The sequence below is a fragment of the Melopsittacus undulatus genome, chromosome 10 (genome assembly GCF_012275295.1).
Source record: "Melopsittacus undulatus isolate bMelUnd1 chromosome 10, bMelUnd1.mat.Z, whole genome shotgun sequence".
In the NCBI taxonomy this organism is placed as follows: Eukaryota; Metazoa; Chordata; class Aves; order Psittaciformes; family Psittaculidae; genus Melopsittacus; species Melopsittacus undulatus.
The window spans coordinates 1858471-1872871 of NC_047536.1; the positions used below are offsets into that span (position 1 = coordinate 1858471).

General features: G+C 43.6%; 1 protein-coding gene across 2 annotated transcripts in view; it reads left to right on the forward strand.

Moving 5' to 3' along the window:
• The window catches only part of WWC1 (WW and C2 domain containing 1), a 68880-nt gene that overhangs the window by 41704 nt on the left and 12775 nt on the right, over window positions 1–14401 (forward strand). For both annotated transcript variants that reach the window (XM_034066792.1, XM_034066790.1), the window contains 5 exons: window positions 196–342; window positions 1494–1567; window positions 7269–7511; window positions 8974–9063; window positions 11347–11885. In XM_034066792.1, coding sequence (XP_033922683.1) covers window positions 196–342; window positions 1494–1567; window positions 7269–7511; window positions 8974–9063; window positions 11347–11885 — 1093 coding nt within the window. The remainder of the gene's footprint in view (window positions 1–195; window positions 343–1493; window positions 1568–7268; window positions 7512–8973; window positions 9064–11346; window positions 11886–14401) is intronic.

Sequence of the window (14401 nt, forward strand, 5' to 3'; positions counted from 1 at the left end):
CAGGATGGTGTGCTGCTGCCTGTGGGCTACTTGCTGCTGTGGGAGATGGAGTCCAGCTGACCTCACACTTGCAAAGTCTGAGTGCACACAGTAAGTGTGGTCAGACCTTAATTGTGTAGGTTAGGCTAAAGCTATGTGGCTGCTGAGGTACTTGAAGCAGAAGTGAGCTCACCTCATGACTTTCTATGGTTTTAGAGCTTAGCCAGGCTAAAAGACAGCTTTGTGAATGACAGAGGATCCCAACCAGACCTGTGGGGCAGCAGCATGTCCATGGAGAACTCCAGCCCTTTGTCACCCCGCCAGTACCTGGATGTCAGCTCCCAGACAGACGTTTCAGGAAGCGTGAGTAACTCATGGGAAGCCAAGTGCATGTGGAGGCATTCCTCTGAACCACCTGTAGTACTGTCTTAGTATGAGTGTCTGTGAAATTCTAGTTTGAACTTCAGTGTCACCTTCATTTTTGTGTGCAATGTTAGTGTATCTCCAAAGGGAACCTACTGTTTGCCCACACTGTCTCTGGTAGAATAACACAGGTGGGAATAAAGGGGAAGTAGGTTTTATTTTGCATGTAGGTGTAGATTCTTGCGATACAAATATTCCCTTCACCCTTTATAGCAGTGACAAACTACCACACTAGAAACATCCAGCAGCTATATATGGGCTAAGCTCTAATGTGGACTCTTCCCATAAGAGTATTTGGCTTTTAGCGTGTTACAAGTGGGAATGATGGCATATGTGCAGATATTTTAATGCCATCAAACATGTTTAATATTAATAAACCTTCAGTCCCACTTGTGCAACAATATTGTAAGTGTTAGGTTGGTGGCAGCCTCAGCAAGGACTCAGTCAGCACTGTGGGTACATGGTATGTCTCACAGCTCATCACAGAGGCCATTCGTGAACCTTCACTTAGATGCTTGCAGCTGCTTTCAGTGAGGGCCACACATGTCACTACAGGTCTGCAGATAGGGGCATGATGGGATGGATGACCCATGTCTATAAGACTTTGCAACCAAAGCAAGATGCTGACCAAAACAAAATACAACACAGCACTTAAAGATTGCAAACAGCATTTAAGAAGAAAGATTACAAAGCTTTGTGTGTGCATGAGAATAAAAGCCCAAGATGTGCCCAAGGCAAGGTTGGACAGGGCTTTGGGCAAGCTGCTCCAGTGGAAGATGTCCCTGCCCATGGCATGGGATTGGAATTGAATGAGCTTTTTAAGGTTACTTCCAAACCAACTTGTGATTCTATGTGGTGGATTTTGGTTTTCTGATAAACAAGTCTAAAAAGAGCCTCTGAATCTTGTGGGGTTTTAATTAGTTGAAGGAATCATGAAAATTTTAATCAAAGGCAATATTTTCCTATTCTGTGCTTGGTTTAACTGTAAATGAGTGTGACAAGAACAAGTGTAACTTGTAACATGAACAATTTCAAAAGGGAATATCCAAAGAGGAGTGGTTATGTTGCTGATTTTGTATTTTGTGTCTCAGTTTACTACAAGCAGCAATAACCAGTTGGCTGAGAAAGTGAGATTACGCCTTCAGTACGAAGAAGCAAAGAGAAGGTAATTCTTTGGACTGTTGTAATTTTTGGCTGTCACACAGTTTATTCTGAAGATGTTTCACTAGAGAGGATGTCACTCAGCTTGAAACCTAGTGTTGCTGCTAAACACACATAGTGTGTGTAGTTGTGGAGCCAATGGTGCAGTAGGCTTTCTAGGCCAATATTCAAGAAATAGATAACCATCCTAGAAATTACTTAGGAATGACTAATATGTGAAGAATTCATTCTGCCCACACCTGTGGGGACATAAGTGGTTTTGCTACCAGTTGCTAATGCTTCCCCATTCCTAATAAGGAGACTGTACTGCAAGGCATCTCCCTGCCTTATTCAAAATGAAATGAATGTTTGCATGGCTTTAAGTCTGATAAGGAGAAATGTATATTGTGTTAACACCTAACGTATCAGACTATGATCAGTGGCTACAATTGCAGAGCTTATCTGCAAGAAGGTAAGTTTTTACCCTTGCCCTCTTATCTGAGATGAATAGAGAGCAAATGTAAAATGTCATCTCTACTGAACAAGCCAATTTAAGCAAATGTTTTCTGGAATTTACCTTTTTAATAGCTAATAGCTAACACAACTATTCAGTTAAACAGAAAACTTACCAGGCATTATGATTTAGACTTTGACTGGCCTGGTCCTTGTCCAGCTACGTAACCAGCAGTGGTGGTGTCTTCAATTGTAACTCCCCTAAAGGGACTTTGCAATTCCAGAGTAAAAAACTTCTCCTGCATGGTATAATGAATACTTGGGATATGTGCAAAAAGAAGGATTTTTCTGTGGTCTCTGCTTAGGGATCAGAGCTTTAAGGCTGGGGTTACAGTGTTCTCATTTTAGTACATTGTTATGGTCAGTAGGCTGTGTTTCTCTGATCTGTATCTGTGGCAGTTGTCAAAGGCTGACTGTGCCCAGCAGCTTTGGACATGAACTTATTCCTTCTTAGGTGGAGCAATTTCATCAGAACTTCTATTTTGGCATTCCAAGGTCTGCCAACCTTGACATGAATGCCTTGACATTCAAATTGTTCTGTGACTTCTTAAAACAACATTACAATTATGAATCCTCCAGATGCAGTGGCTAATTTTTCAGTGTTAGAATTGCTTTTTACTTCTAAGCTTTGGTGAAGACTGCCATTTAATTCATACTGACTTTCCATCTCCACATTGCAGTGGAGCACTCTTACTTTGCTTGTATGTTTTCCAAGGAGAGATGAGTGAATAATGGCAAACCTGAGAAGGTAATTAATACGCTCATTAGGAAGAGAAAGAACTTTGCAAAGGCAGCAATAGTTCATTGGAAGTAATTATGAAGGGCACAGAACACAGTCTTGCACTTAAAGGAGGTTCGATGAAGACAGGCTGAAAAAGTTGGGGCTGTTCAGCCTGGAGAAGAGAAGCTGCATGGAGACTTCATAGCAGCCTTCCAGTGTCTGAAGGGGGCTACAAGGATGCTGGAGAGGGACTCTTCATCAGGGACTGCAGTGATAGGACAAGGGGTGATGGGTTCAAACTGAAACAGAGGAAGTTCAGGTTGGAGATAAGGAAGAAGTTATTCTCTGTGCGGGTGGTGAGGCACTGGCACAGGCTACACAGAGAAGTGATAAATGCTCTATCCCTGCCAGTGTTCAGGGCTAGGTTGGGCAGAGCCTTGGGTGACATGGTTTAGTGTGAAGTGTCCCTGCCCATGGCAGGGGTTGGAACTGGATGATCTTAAAGTCCTTTCCAACTCAAAACAGTCTGAGTTTCTATGATACCTTGTGTCTCTCTGAGATTATCTATTTCTCTCAGAGTTAAAAAGAAAAACATTAGCATGAGGAAACATGGGTCTGAATGGGATGAATATTGGATGCTAAAATGAAAAGCTGTCGGGGAACTGTGGTTTTGGCATGATCCTTAATAGGAGCTGCAGAAACAGATATCTTGACTGGTTTTAAGCAGGGTACGTACTATGGATACAATGACTTATGAGGAGCCTTCCGCTCCTGTGATGTTATAATGATCCCATGTTAATTAGATTAGAACTAGGAGATCTGAAAGGGGCTGATGATTTTAAAGGTGGACTGTAGCAGACACTGTTTGCACCACTGTTGTGAACCAGACTAAAGGATAGATGCAGGCGAATATCTTGCTGAATTTCACAACACCAGAGATACCAAGGTACAATTCTTCATGTTCCCTTACCCACCACTGAGTCCTCTCCCTTCGCAGCTCAGTGAGACAACGAGAGCCCTTAATGTTAAACCTGCAAAACAGAACAAAGGGCAACAGCAGTGGCAAACCTTTAGCTTAATTGCACTGGAAGCTGATAATGGGTATCACGTCAAAAGAGATGTCAGTGCTCCACTGCAACAAGGAGATAGCTACTGCAGCATAAATGTAATCAGAGATACAACTAAACTATGTTGTACAATTTCAGACATACAGTAGTAACTCAGTGGTGTAGCACCTGCGTTCTGAGCACTGTTTTAGTTCCTTCAACAGCTAAACTTCCAGCTTGGGTTTTGTGTGACTGGTGGTAACTCAGGGGTTTAAAACTAGGCTTTATAGTCTCCTGACTATTTTAATGTCACATTCGTCAGCATTGCAAGTGGTGGGTATTTGGTCAGTTTTAGACCACACCTCCCACTTGGGTTCTATGTTTTTCTGAAGGCTGATCTAATATAGGATTGCTGATTACTGCTTGTGGATACACATCTCAGTGTACACTTCTGTGGAGATGCATGTGCTCTGAACAGGCTCTAGAGACTATAAATGTTATATGTTATGCTGTAAGTACCAGCTTTCCCCAGTAAAAACAAGGTACGACAATAAATAAACCATCTAGCTACCTGTTCTAAGTAAAACAGGTAAATAAAACTTGGACTTCCTATTCTGTATCTTGTTCAGTCCTGCAAGTGGCCATTCAGAAAGATAGGATGAGCTTAGCCCAGAGGTGCTGGTTACTTCGCAGTGCAGATGTAGGGTAGCTGGGCAGGAATGGAGTTCAGACTTGGTTGCTGATGCTGCAGTGCTGGAATTCTCAGCCAAATGCCAGGCAGTCTGCAGAGCACTTCTTCTGTAATGATGAGAATAAACCTCCTTGTAACTGAGAAGGGGGAAAAGAATGATCATTTACAAACATAAAACTTGAGGTTAGTTTAACAAAGCTGTTAGCCTCGTAAATGCATAGAGAACAAATTCCAGTGGAAAAGCCATGTCCATGCAAATGTATGCCAAAAGTGATCAGATTAATGCCAACCAATCCTCTTAAACTCATATCCCTTCAAAATGCACAGAGGAATTCTTGGATTATGACTTAATGCCACTGTTAGTTCTTTGTTGGAGCACAGCATTGCACTTTATCAGGCACTCAAAAACAAAACTGCTCCTCAGAAGACCAAAAACAGTTGAGCTGAATATCAGGTATGGAGCTTTAATTAGAGTTAGCAACTTGCTGTGGGAAATGGGTTTACAGAAAGTGAGGCTTCTCTTCAGGAAGGTGATCTCTAGTCTGCTGTGCTGGAGCAGACAGGTCACTGTGTGAGCCTGATCCTTCACAGGCCCTCTCAGGGCTCGAGTTCCTCTTGGCCTCCAGAGCTTGGAGAACAAAGCTTTATTCTTCAAGGCCATTCAGCAGTTGTGTAGCTGTTGCTGCCTAGATCTGCATCATGTTACTTACTCCACACTTGGATTTAGCTAGTTGGCATTGAATTTGCTCTGTGTCTGTGTGTGTGCTGGTTGGCACAGGAAGCATGCACCATCCTGTGTACTTCTATAGCATAAACTAGGTTCTAGGAAAGGATGAATCCAGAGTAGCAGCTGCAGCTATTTGTTGTGCCCAATTTAAGTCCAGTAATTCTGTCATCAGATCCCAAAGCCCTTATCCACGGGAGATGACTATTGGAATTTCATTGTACACACACAGTATTTCACTTCCATTTCTTATGTATTTACTAAACCTGGGTGAGAGATTACCCTGAGTTAATGGTGGGAGAGGGCATGTATGCCTTGACAGTCTTAATCTTTAGTCAGTCAGGTGAATTACTTTGCAGATATCTTGTGTTATGCTGCAGGATAGTTCTCCTCCTTGTGTGCCTTCTCAGCTTTTGTAATTTCTCCACCCAGCCCATTCTGTCCTCCCCATTCCTTGAACATGAGCCAGCTTCAGTGTGCACTTGCAGCCCAGAAAGCAACCATATCCTGGGCTGCATCAAAAGGAGCATGACCAGCAGGTTGAAGGATGTGATCCTGCCCCTCTACTCTGCTCTTGTGAGACCTCACTTGGAGTATTGTGTGCAGTTCTGGTGTCCTCAGCATAAAAAGGACATGGAACTGTTGGAACAAGTCCAGAGGAGGCCACGAGGATGATCAGGGACTGGAGCACCTCCCATATGAAGACAGGCTGAGAAAGTTGGGGCTGTTCAGCCTGGAGAAGAGAAGGCTGCATGGAGACCTCATAGCAGCCTTCCAGTATCTGAAGGGGGCCTACAGGGATGCTGGGGAGGGACTATTCATTAGGGACTGTAGTGATAGGACAAGGGGTAACGGGTTGAAACTTAAACAGTGGAGGTTTAGACTGGATATAAGGAAGAAATTCTTTCCTGTTAGGGTGTTGAGGCACTGGAATGGGTTGCACAGAGAGGTTGTGAATGCTCCATCCCTGGCAGTGTTCAAGGCCAGGTTGGATGAAGCCTTGGGTGATATAGTTTAGTGTGAGGTGTCCCTGCCCATGGCAGGGGGGTTGGAACTAGATGAACTTGAGGTCCTTTCCAGCCCTAACTATTCGATGATTTTGGATTGTGGAAGTTCCAGGAATACAAGTCCTTGGTAGCTCTTATTCAACTTTATCTGTAGTGGTTTTTTCTCATCAAACTACCACAATTGCCCTGTCAGGTCATGAAGAGTTGTAGGTCAGTGAGTCCAAAGGAGACAGCTTCATTTGAGAAGACTGACGTTACTGCCCTTGGTTCTGTATCCTGACCTGCTGCTGGGTTTTTGCTTCCCTCTGTATGTTGCATTTCAAAGCTGACCATTTGTGGAGCTAACTGAGCAGTTCAGATACTTGGGACATTGGGATAGTTGGAGCGAGCAGCCTCCTCACCTGCCAAAAGCTGTGCTCTCCTCTGCTGTCAGTCAAAGCTTTTGCTAAAGTCTTGGTCTGTATTGCAGTTGCTTTTAGTAGTCATATTCCTGCCCGAGATAATGCAGTGTGGTGCTGAGGGATTAGTGATACAGCCTTGAAACTGAAATCTGGAATGATACCTCTAATGCAAATGGACTTTAATACAGGTAAGCTCTGGAATTAGGTAGGATCACTCTTCATGTCCTCAAGGTGATGCTGCACCAGAAGTAGCATAGGTCTTTTAATGTGCAGAGGATGCTTCCTGTTGTGCTAATAGTTAGATTCTTCCAATAGCAGCATGCATATGATTAACTTCCTCATTGTAAAGACAAAAATAGCCTCTAAACTTTTGAGTAACTACTGATCTTTCTCAGCCTGTCCAAGGCATACACAGAGAGGATCCAGTTCTTTTCCATAAGCCTGATCAAAGATCAGATCATTTTAGTTGTCTGTGAGCTAAGAGTCTTCTTCGGGGGCACTGGAAGATGTTGTTGGCTGTGGTGCACCTTTGTGTCTGGAGCAGTAGCTCAGGCACTTCTCATACATACGCATACACACACAGAGTCATATGTATAAATAACTGATTGGTTTTTGTGCTGCAGAATAGCAAACCTGAAAATCCAGTTGGCAAAGCTGGACAGCGAGGCCTGGCCCGGCGTGCTGGACTCGGAGCGGGACCGCCTCATACTCATCAATGAGAAGGAGGAGCTCTTAAAGGAAATGCGGATTATCAGCCCCAGAAAATGGACTCGAGGAGAGGTGGAGAGGCTGGAAACGGAGAGAAGGCGCCTGGAGGAAGACCTTCAGGCTGCTAGAGACACGCAGAGCAAAGCTCTAACTGAGAGGTAGGCTACAGGGCATAGGACAGTGTTTGCCTTGTTGGCCAAGGGGTAATGGAGAGCAAGCAGCAGCAAATACCCTCTGGCTGCATGCTGATAGCAATATGAGGTTGCACATGCTGACAGCAGTGTGTCCTCAGCTTTCCAGGAGGCAGTTTCTACTTAGAAGGACCTGAAATCATCTCCCAGAAAGAACTGCTCACAAGTCTTTACTCCCCAAGTGGGGAAGGGTGGTGGTTCCTGCAAATGGATCCTCTGATCATATAGGAGTGCTCAAGATAGTGCAGTGTAATGTCAGTATACTCTAATGTTTCTGTGTGCAGGCAGCACCTCGCAGCAGCTCCAGCAGTCTGGAGACTGGCAAATGTCAACAGATGGAATTGTACATTTCTCAAATGTGTTGTTTGTTCTGAGCATCCCTGTATGTGATTCCTGTAGGAACTGGTATTTGACAGGGCTGTGGGAGTTGCCTAGAATATCCTGTTAATCTAAACTAGCTGGAAAAAATGCCAACTATCTTCTCTCATTTTACTTGTGTTGCAAGTGGAGATTGCATGGGAATGTACAGGGAGGATGAATACTGCATTAGGCATTGCACAGTACAGGTTTACAACCTGGGTGTATTAATGTGGGTGGCTATGGCAATAGTTCTAGCTGCATTCTTTTGACTATATATGGAGTAGCACATTGCATTCACTCTTTCTGTGGCCTTGTATTTTCATTTCTTTTATATGTTCAGTGTCCAGACTACCAATTTTCTTCATAGTCTTTACATGGTTTTATTGTGGTAGAAAATTGTAGGCATCTCAGAACATTCAGCTGCAGGACTTTTACCAGCCTGAAGTACCTGTGGTTCAACCAATGCTAATGTCCTTTCCATAAGATGAATTTTAGGAGTATGGTTCTCTTTTAGTGTGCCAAAGAAATAGCACCTTTCTGGAGAAGGATTTCTTGACCAGAGTCCTGTTAAATTAGGATATGAGCACCCAACTGCATTTGTGTGTCTCAAACCAGTTCAGGTGTGAAATAAAACTGAGATGTTGCTGAAGTCCATAGTTATTAACTGACTCATTATGGCTTTACAGAAATTAAGTCATGTAAACCTTAGTCATCCTTAGTCATTACTGAAAGCAAATGAAAGCATTTACACCTTTATTAGCACAGGAAGTATAAACATGCAGTAGTGTAGAGCAGACAAAATCTGCCCGATCCTAGAAATACTAACTTACATAGTACTAGCTGTAATTATTTTCCCTGTTAAGAATGTTTGCAGGATAGAGTTCCACATTTTGAGGGTATTGGAAGTTGGTAAATGCCTATGCATCCTGACCAAGTTCTGTCCCACATTACACTGTGTATTCTTACTAACTTTTGTAGGATTTCTTAGCAAAAATAGAATCTTGCTTTACTCCTCATTTTAAGTAGTAAATGCTGCTTTAGCCTGTCTCTTTCTTCTGCCCTCTCTTAGGTTGAAGTTGAGCAGCAAAAGAAATCAGCTTGTCCGAGAACTGGAAGACACAACACGATTAGTTGCCATGTTGCACACCCAGCTGAAAAGGTATGTAACCTTTTACAGCAGTTGTAGGTGCTTTATCTGCACATGCTGTAGCTGCCTTTCTGTGCTTTCATCTCCCAGCTTAAAGGTCTGCAAGGCCTTTCAGTAACAGTAGTGTCTCAAGACCCCTGTGTAGTCAGTTTAAAGAGAAGTGGGTTATACTTCCCACTCAGTTTAGATGAATGCTTTAGAATGGAGTAAATAACTTTGCCTCTGACAACAGGAGGAGTTTGCTTCTGTTTTGGACATGTAACAGGTGACTTAGCTGAGATTTTTATTACTAATGTTTGAATTACTCAAGTATTACATTAATAAAGTATGTTATCTTGACACACAGTAAGTGAAGCAGATCTCAGTAATACAACTACATGTCATGTAAGAATGTCATGATCATATTTCCCTACATTAATTCCAAGTGTACTGTTGCTTGCAATGTAGGCAGTGTATTGAGAGAAATGTTTCTGCAGTCATAATGTGGTCTGGTTGTTCAGGCTGTGGTTTTGGAAGAGCATAGGATTACATGCATTACAGACAAATGCATGACTGCGGTCAGTAAGGCCAAATCAGCTTTAACTAAAACTGGTTTTATCTTTTTGATTAGGAAGAGAGTTTGGTGGGGTTTTTGTTTGGTTGAGGTTTTTCCTGTCAGCATGTACTGAATTTACTCTGTTTGTAGCTTCTGCTCCACTTGGATTCTGTTTCATTTTGTGAAGATGACACCGAAAAGACTGGAAAGAAATCATAGTGCAAGACTGACATGTAAATAAGCCACCATGGATAGCTATCTGTGATGCTCTTATGCAGTGGAAATGCATCATGTTTTCATTTCATCTAGCTGATTAGGGATCTTTTGAGGTGACCAAGAAGCATGTGAAACTAATTTCTTCCTGACTATGCGCACAGTGTTCTTGGCATGCTCTGTACAAGAATAAGCATTTGTTATTAACCCCATAACGCAGAATGTCTGGCATTCAAAGGTATGCACAAAATGAAGTTGAGCCCAGTTTGTTGATAGGGAAAGGTTTAATTAAAAATCCCTCCTTTTTCATACTGAAACGCACTGAAAAGCTGTAAATTCATTAGTCCTTCCAGATCTCTGTACACTGCCAAAATGCAGACACATCCATCACGTTTCAGTTATGTTTCAACCAGAACTTCTGAACAAACATGATGCAATGCACATCTGTTGTACAAAAGCAGAAGACATTTTGTGTCAAAATCATACTAAATTCTGCATACTTGCCTTTTTCTCATAAGGCCAATGGCATATGTATACAAGTGCAGCTTCCAGTTTTGACCCCAGAAATAATGAGTAAGGGATTATTAGGTTGAGCATACCCACTGGCTTTCAGCGGGGCAGCTGAAGCCACTAGCTGTATGCAGAGATTTTTTCCAATAGCTAATGGCTGTCTGAAGTGAGGTTTAAGGGTCTTTAAGCAGTTAGTAATGGGCCAGGTGTTTAAAGTCCGGAGCAGGAGTGTTAGTTTACATGGGATCTCTAGGGAAGATGTATGTTGTAGTTGGTACCAGAGGATTTGTTGAGCAGCAAACTGTGCTGTGGTGTCCAGGCTTTCCCATGTGAGCACACTTCTCTTCAGCACCTGCTGAAAATGACCTTTGCTGTCAGTTCTTTTCTGAACCGAGATCTCCAGAGATAAATCACTTGTGTGGACTAATTTTACAGCCCAGCCCCAACTGTTTCTTTTGCTCTCCTGGCCCGGATTCCATGTAACAGCCTTTCCCATAGGTAAATCCTGCCAATTCTGTGCTAACCACTGGCTGCTATGATTTCTGAGGGCCAGTTCCAGGCAGCTGTGATACTGCCTCTTGGCTGTGGCTCCAGGATTGAGGCAAATGGAAGAACATTTCCCTATGTTCAGACAGCTCGTTGCAATAACTTCATCTTCTTGCATGGGCCTTGCTGGGTTTTGTGGTCTGCTTTGGAGATTAACAGGAATCAGAGTTTGTTGGGTTTTTTTCTCCAGGCAGATGTGGGAGGAGAATGTTGTCACTAATTTTAATTGATTTGAAACTCTTCATCAGAGTAGTTTTGGCTAAACAAGGCCTCTCATGAGGTCAATGTGGTGAGTAAAAAATGTGCATGAAAAGTGACCCAGCTTTTCTGCTGGGGAGATTGTGGTTTGGGGTTGTTGTGGGGACTAATGTGTGTGGCCTGAGCTAACAAAGCGAAATGTACCACATGGGCTTAGAGATTTGGTGACATTGTAGTGTTTTCCTGAGGAATCAGAGCTACAGCATGATGCTTTTCTGACCTCTTCCCCTCAGTCTCTCCGCCAGCATGCTTTCCCTCTCCTCGAGCAGCAGCCCTGGCTCCCTCACATCCAGCAGAGGATCTCTTGCCACCTCTAGCCAGGATTCATCCACCTCAGCCAGCTTCACTGATCTCTACTATGAGCACCTGGAGCAGCTGGAACAGTTGGACTCAGAATATCAAAGCAAGCTTGACTTGCTCTTAGAAGGAGCCACTGGATTCAGACCATCAGGCTGCATCACCACTATTCATGAGAATGAAGTAGCAAAACCTCATGCAGCAGATACCACCAGCCGTGTACAAGCCCTGAGGTCACTGTCTGGTACTCCAAAATCCATGTCTTCATTATCTCCAAGGTCATCTCTCTCTTCTCCATCTCCACCTTGCTCTCCACTGGTGATAGACCCATTCCTAGCTGGTGATGCTTTTTCAAGCCATATGGATTTTGATGACACAGAGATAAGTACAGATCTCTCAGAACTCGCCCTAAACACTGGGAGTGGCAACTGTAGACTGGAAGAGCCTAGAGCAGGAGATAAACATCTGGGTCAAGGTATGGTAACAGACTGTTTGCATGCACATGCATGCATTCATTTTTAATGTAGTTTATAAAGCACTGAGAAGTGAGTATTTCAAAAGCTGTCTGTCATCTTGATATCTTTGTGTTGAAAAGTGTATTCAACTGAGTGTTCTATCCTTCCTGGGAGCAAGGGTTGGTGGTTTAATTTGTACATGAAAAATGCTGATGATCTGATGAGTCTTGCAGAACACTATTCAGGTATGTTTTTAGTGCACCTATATGCATGTGTACAGAAATCACAGGGGTTTCATGTGTAAATATGAATGGTTGTGATTTGATTTCTGGTTTAGTTTGACACTAAGCTTTTCAGAAGGTGTTTTGGGTCTTGGAAGCACAGAATGCCATACTGACACAGACTTTCTGGCCAAGTTCTGAGGAAGGCTGGAAAGCCACTTAGCTTAATAGTTAACAAATGATAATAGAAATCCTCCCCCACCACCACAGCATGCACAACTCCTGCTCTGGTTCCCAGTACATCGGTGGCAATGGGTTTATTAACTTCAGCTGAGCAGACTTGCCAAGGCTGCCTGAATTTCTGCTGTTTGAGGGGGATGGTCTCTTAGCAACAAAAACATGTTTGGATCGTGAGCGTGATAAGACATTCAGAGATAGTGGCTGTTCTCATGCATGCATATGGCTTGCTGGGGGTGGGAAGGGCTCATCCCTTTTTAGAAGGCTGACTGGGCTGGAGTGAATGGAAAGCAGGAGACAGCAGTCAGGGTAGTTGTGCTGGGGCCTGCGTGGAGCTGTTGACTATGTAGGTGGGTTAAATCCCATGGAGATGAGGAAATGGTTGGATTTGGAACTTCAGTGAAGAAAAGCTTGAAGGGCAATATAAACTTGCAAGCTGTAGTCGTAGGAACCAGTGGTGAGGTTTGTTCCTGGTTCTTGTAAGATTATAAACGAGCCCATGTGAATCAAGGGAACTAGCACCCTGTCGTCACTGCCTTCTGCATGAAGAAGGCTGACACTATTTAACATACAATAAATGACACCAGTGCAGATCTTCCTCTTTGTGCTCCAGTTTCCCTACAAGGAAGAGGTGTTATGCATTTGAGTAGGAAACGCTGATTATTCTTATTAGAACTGGGCACTGATTAGTTTTAACCTTTTTAGCTCTGAGCTTTGTCAAGGCTGTCAAAGCGAAAGCTCAGGTGTTAAGCAGATTAAGTGATTATTGCTGTTAGCCAGTCAGCAGACAAAATAATCACCATAAGTAGTTTATTTCAGGGCAATAAGGAGATGAGATTTTATTCCTCAGGCTTTTTGGGAGGGTCAGTGTAGCACCTGAAACACACTGACTGGATCTGGGGTGCTCAGTGCTTGGCCTCATGGGCAAAGCATGCTCACATGTTCCTGTAAGTAGAGCTCAGTAGCATGTATCTGAGGGATTTGCTTTATTGATTATGAGTTTTGCAGAACCTCTGAGGCTGAAATGAGGTTTGTGTTACTTGGCCACGTGAAAACACACACTTCCAGTGTGTGGGGAAGGTTTGCAGGGCTTCCAAGTCCTCTGCAAAACCAGTGAGGAACAGGATGGCTCCATGAGGAGTCCTTTGCAGGGAACCATTCGTCTTCATTCAGGTTTACACTTCAGCATTCTGCTGCACAAGCAGATACAGGTCACTTCGTTGCAGGGGGTTTGCACCTGAAGGGGCTTGAGTGGTCAGAAATTAAGGCTCTCTGGTGGGAATGGCTGAACACCATTGGTAACTGAAGCAGAAAAAGAGATTAATCATGGTGAGATAAACCTTAAGTGTCCTTCTCAGTGAGCAAACCTCATGCCAAGGAGATTCCTGGAGCAGCATGTGTAGAACTGAAAAACCTTCATCTAGAAAGCCAGCCAGTGGGGAAGGAATGATTTTCCTATAAAAACCATGGAATAGGAGGTACAAAGCAGTGTTGAGGAAAGAGAAGCAGAGTCTTGATCCTACCCACATACCTCCAGCACAGCCTCTGAGCAAGAGTGCAGCAGGGGCCAGGCACACAACAGGAGGGAGCATGGATTAAACTGGGAATACCAGGGTTAAATGGATCCATTTGTTTCAGTTAATGACTGATATATTGTGGCACAGATACTTTTATTCATGGAGAAAAGGGCTGGAAATTCCTTTCTGTCCATGGCAATACCAAGATGAAAACAAACGTTCAGTGGTGTTGTCAAAAACTACACAGATAAATGGGCCCAAATGGCACATGTACACTCCATGTACTGGGTTACGTGTAGCACCCTCTACTGTTGACTGCAGAACAAGTCCTTGGATCACTCCATAACCTCATGTTGTGCTTGTACACGTTCTGCACCAGTGTTTTTCAAAAGCTGTTCCTAAGTGGCTTTGCTGCACTCCTATGGAGCTACAGCCGCTCCCAGTGGGACAACATTCACAGCTCCCTCACCCTGGGAGCAGGTCTCCTAGAGCTCTTACAGACAGAGCTAAGAGATGTGTCCTGGGCTGAAGCATCTCTGCAGGTATGGGATGGTTCGTGTG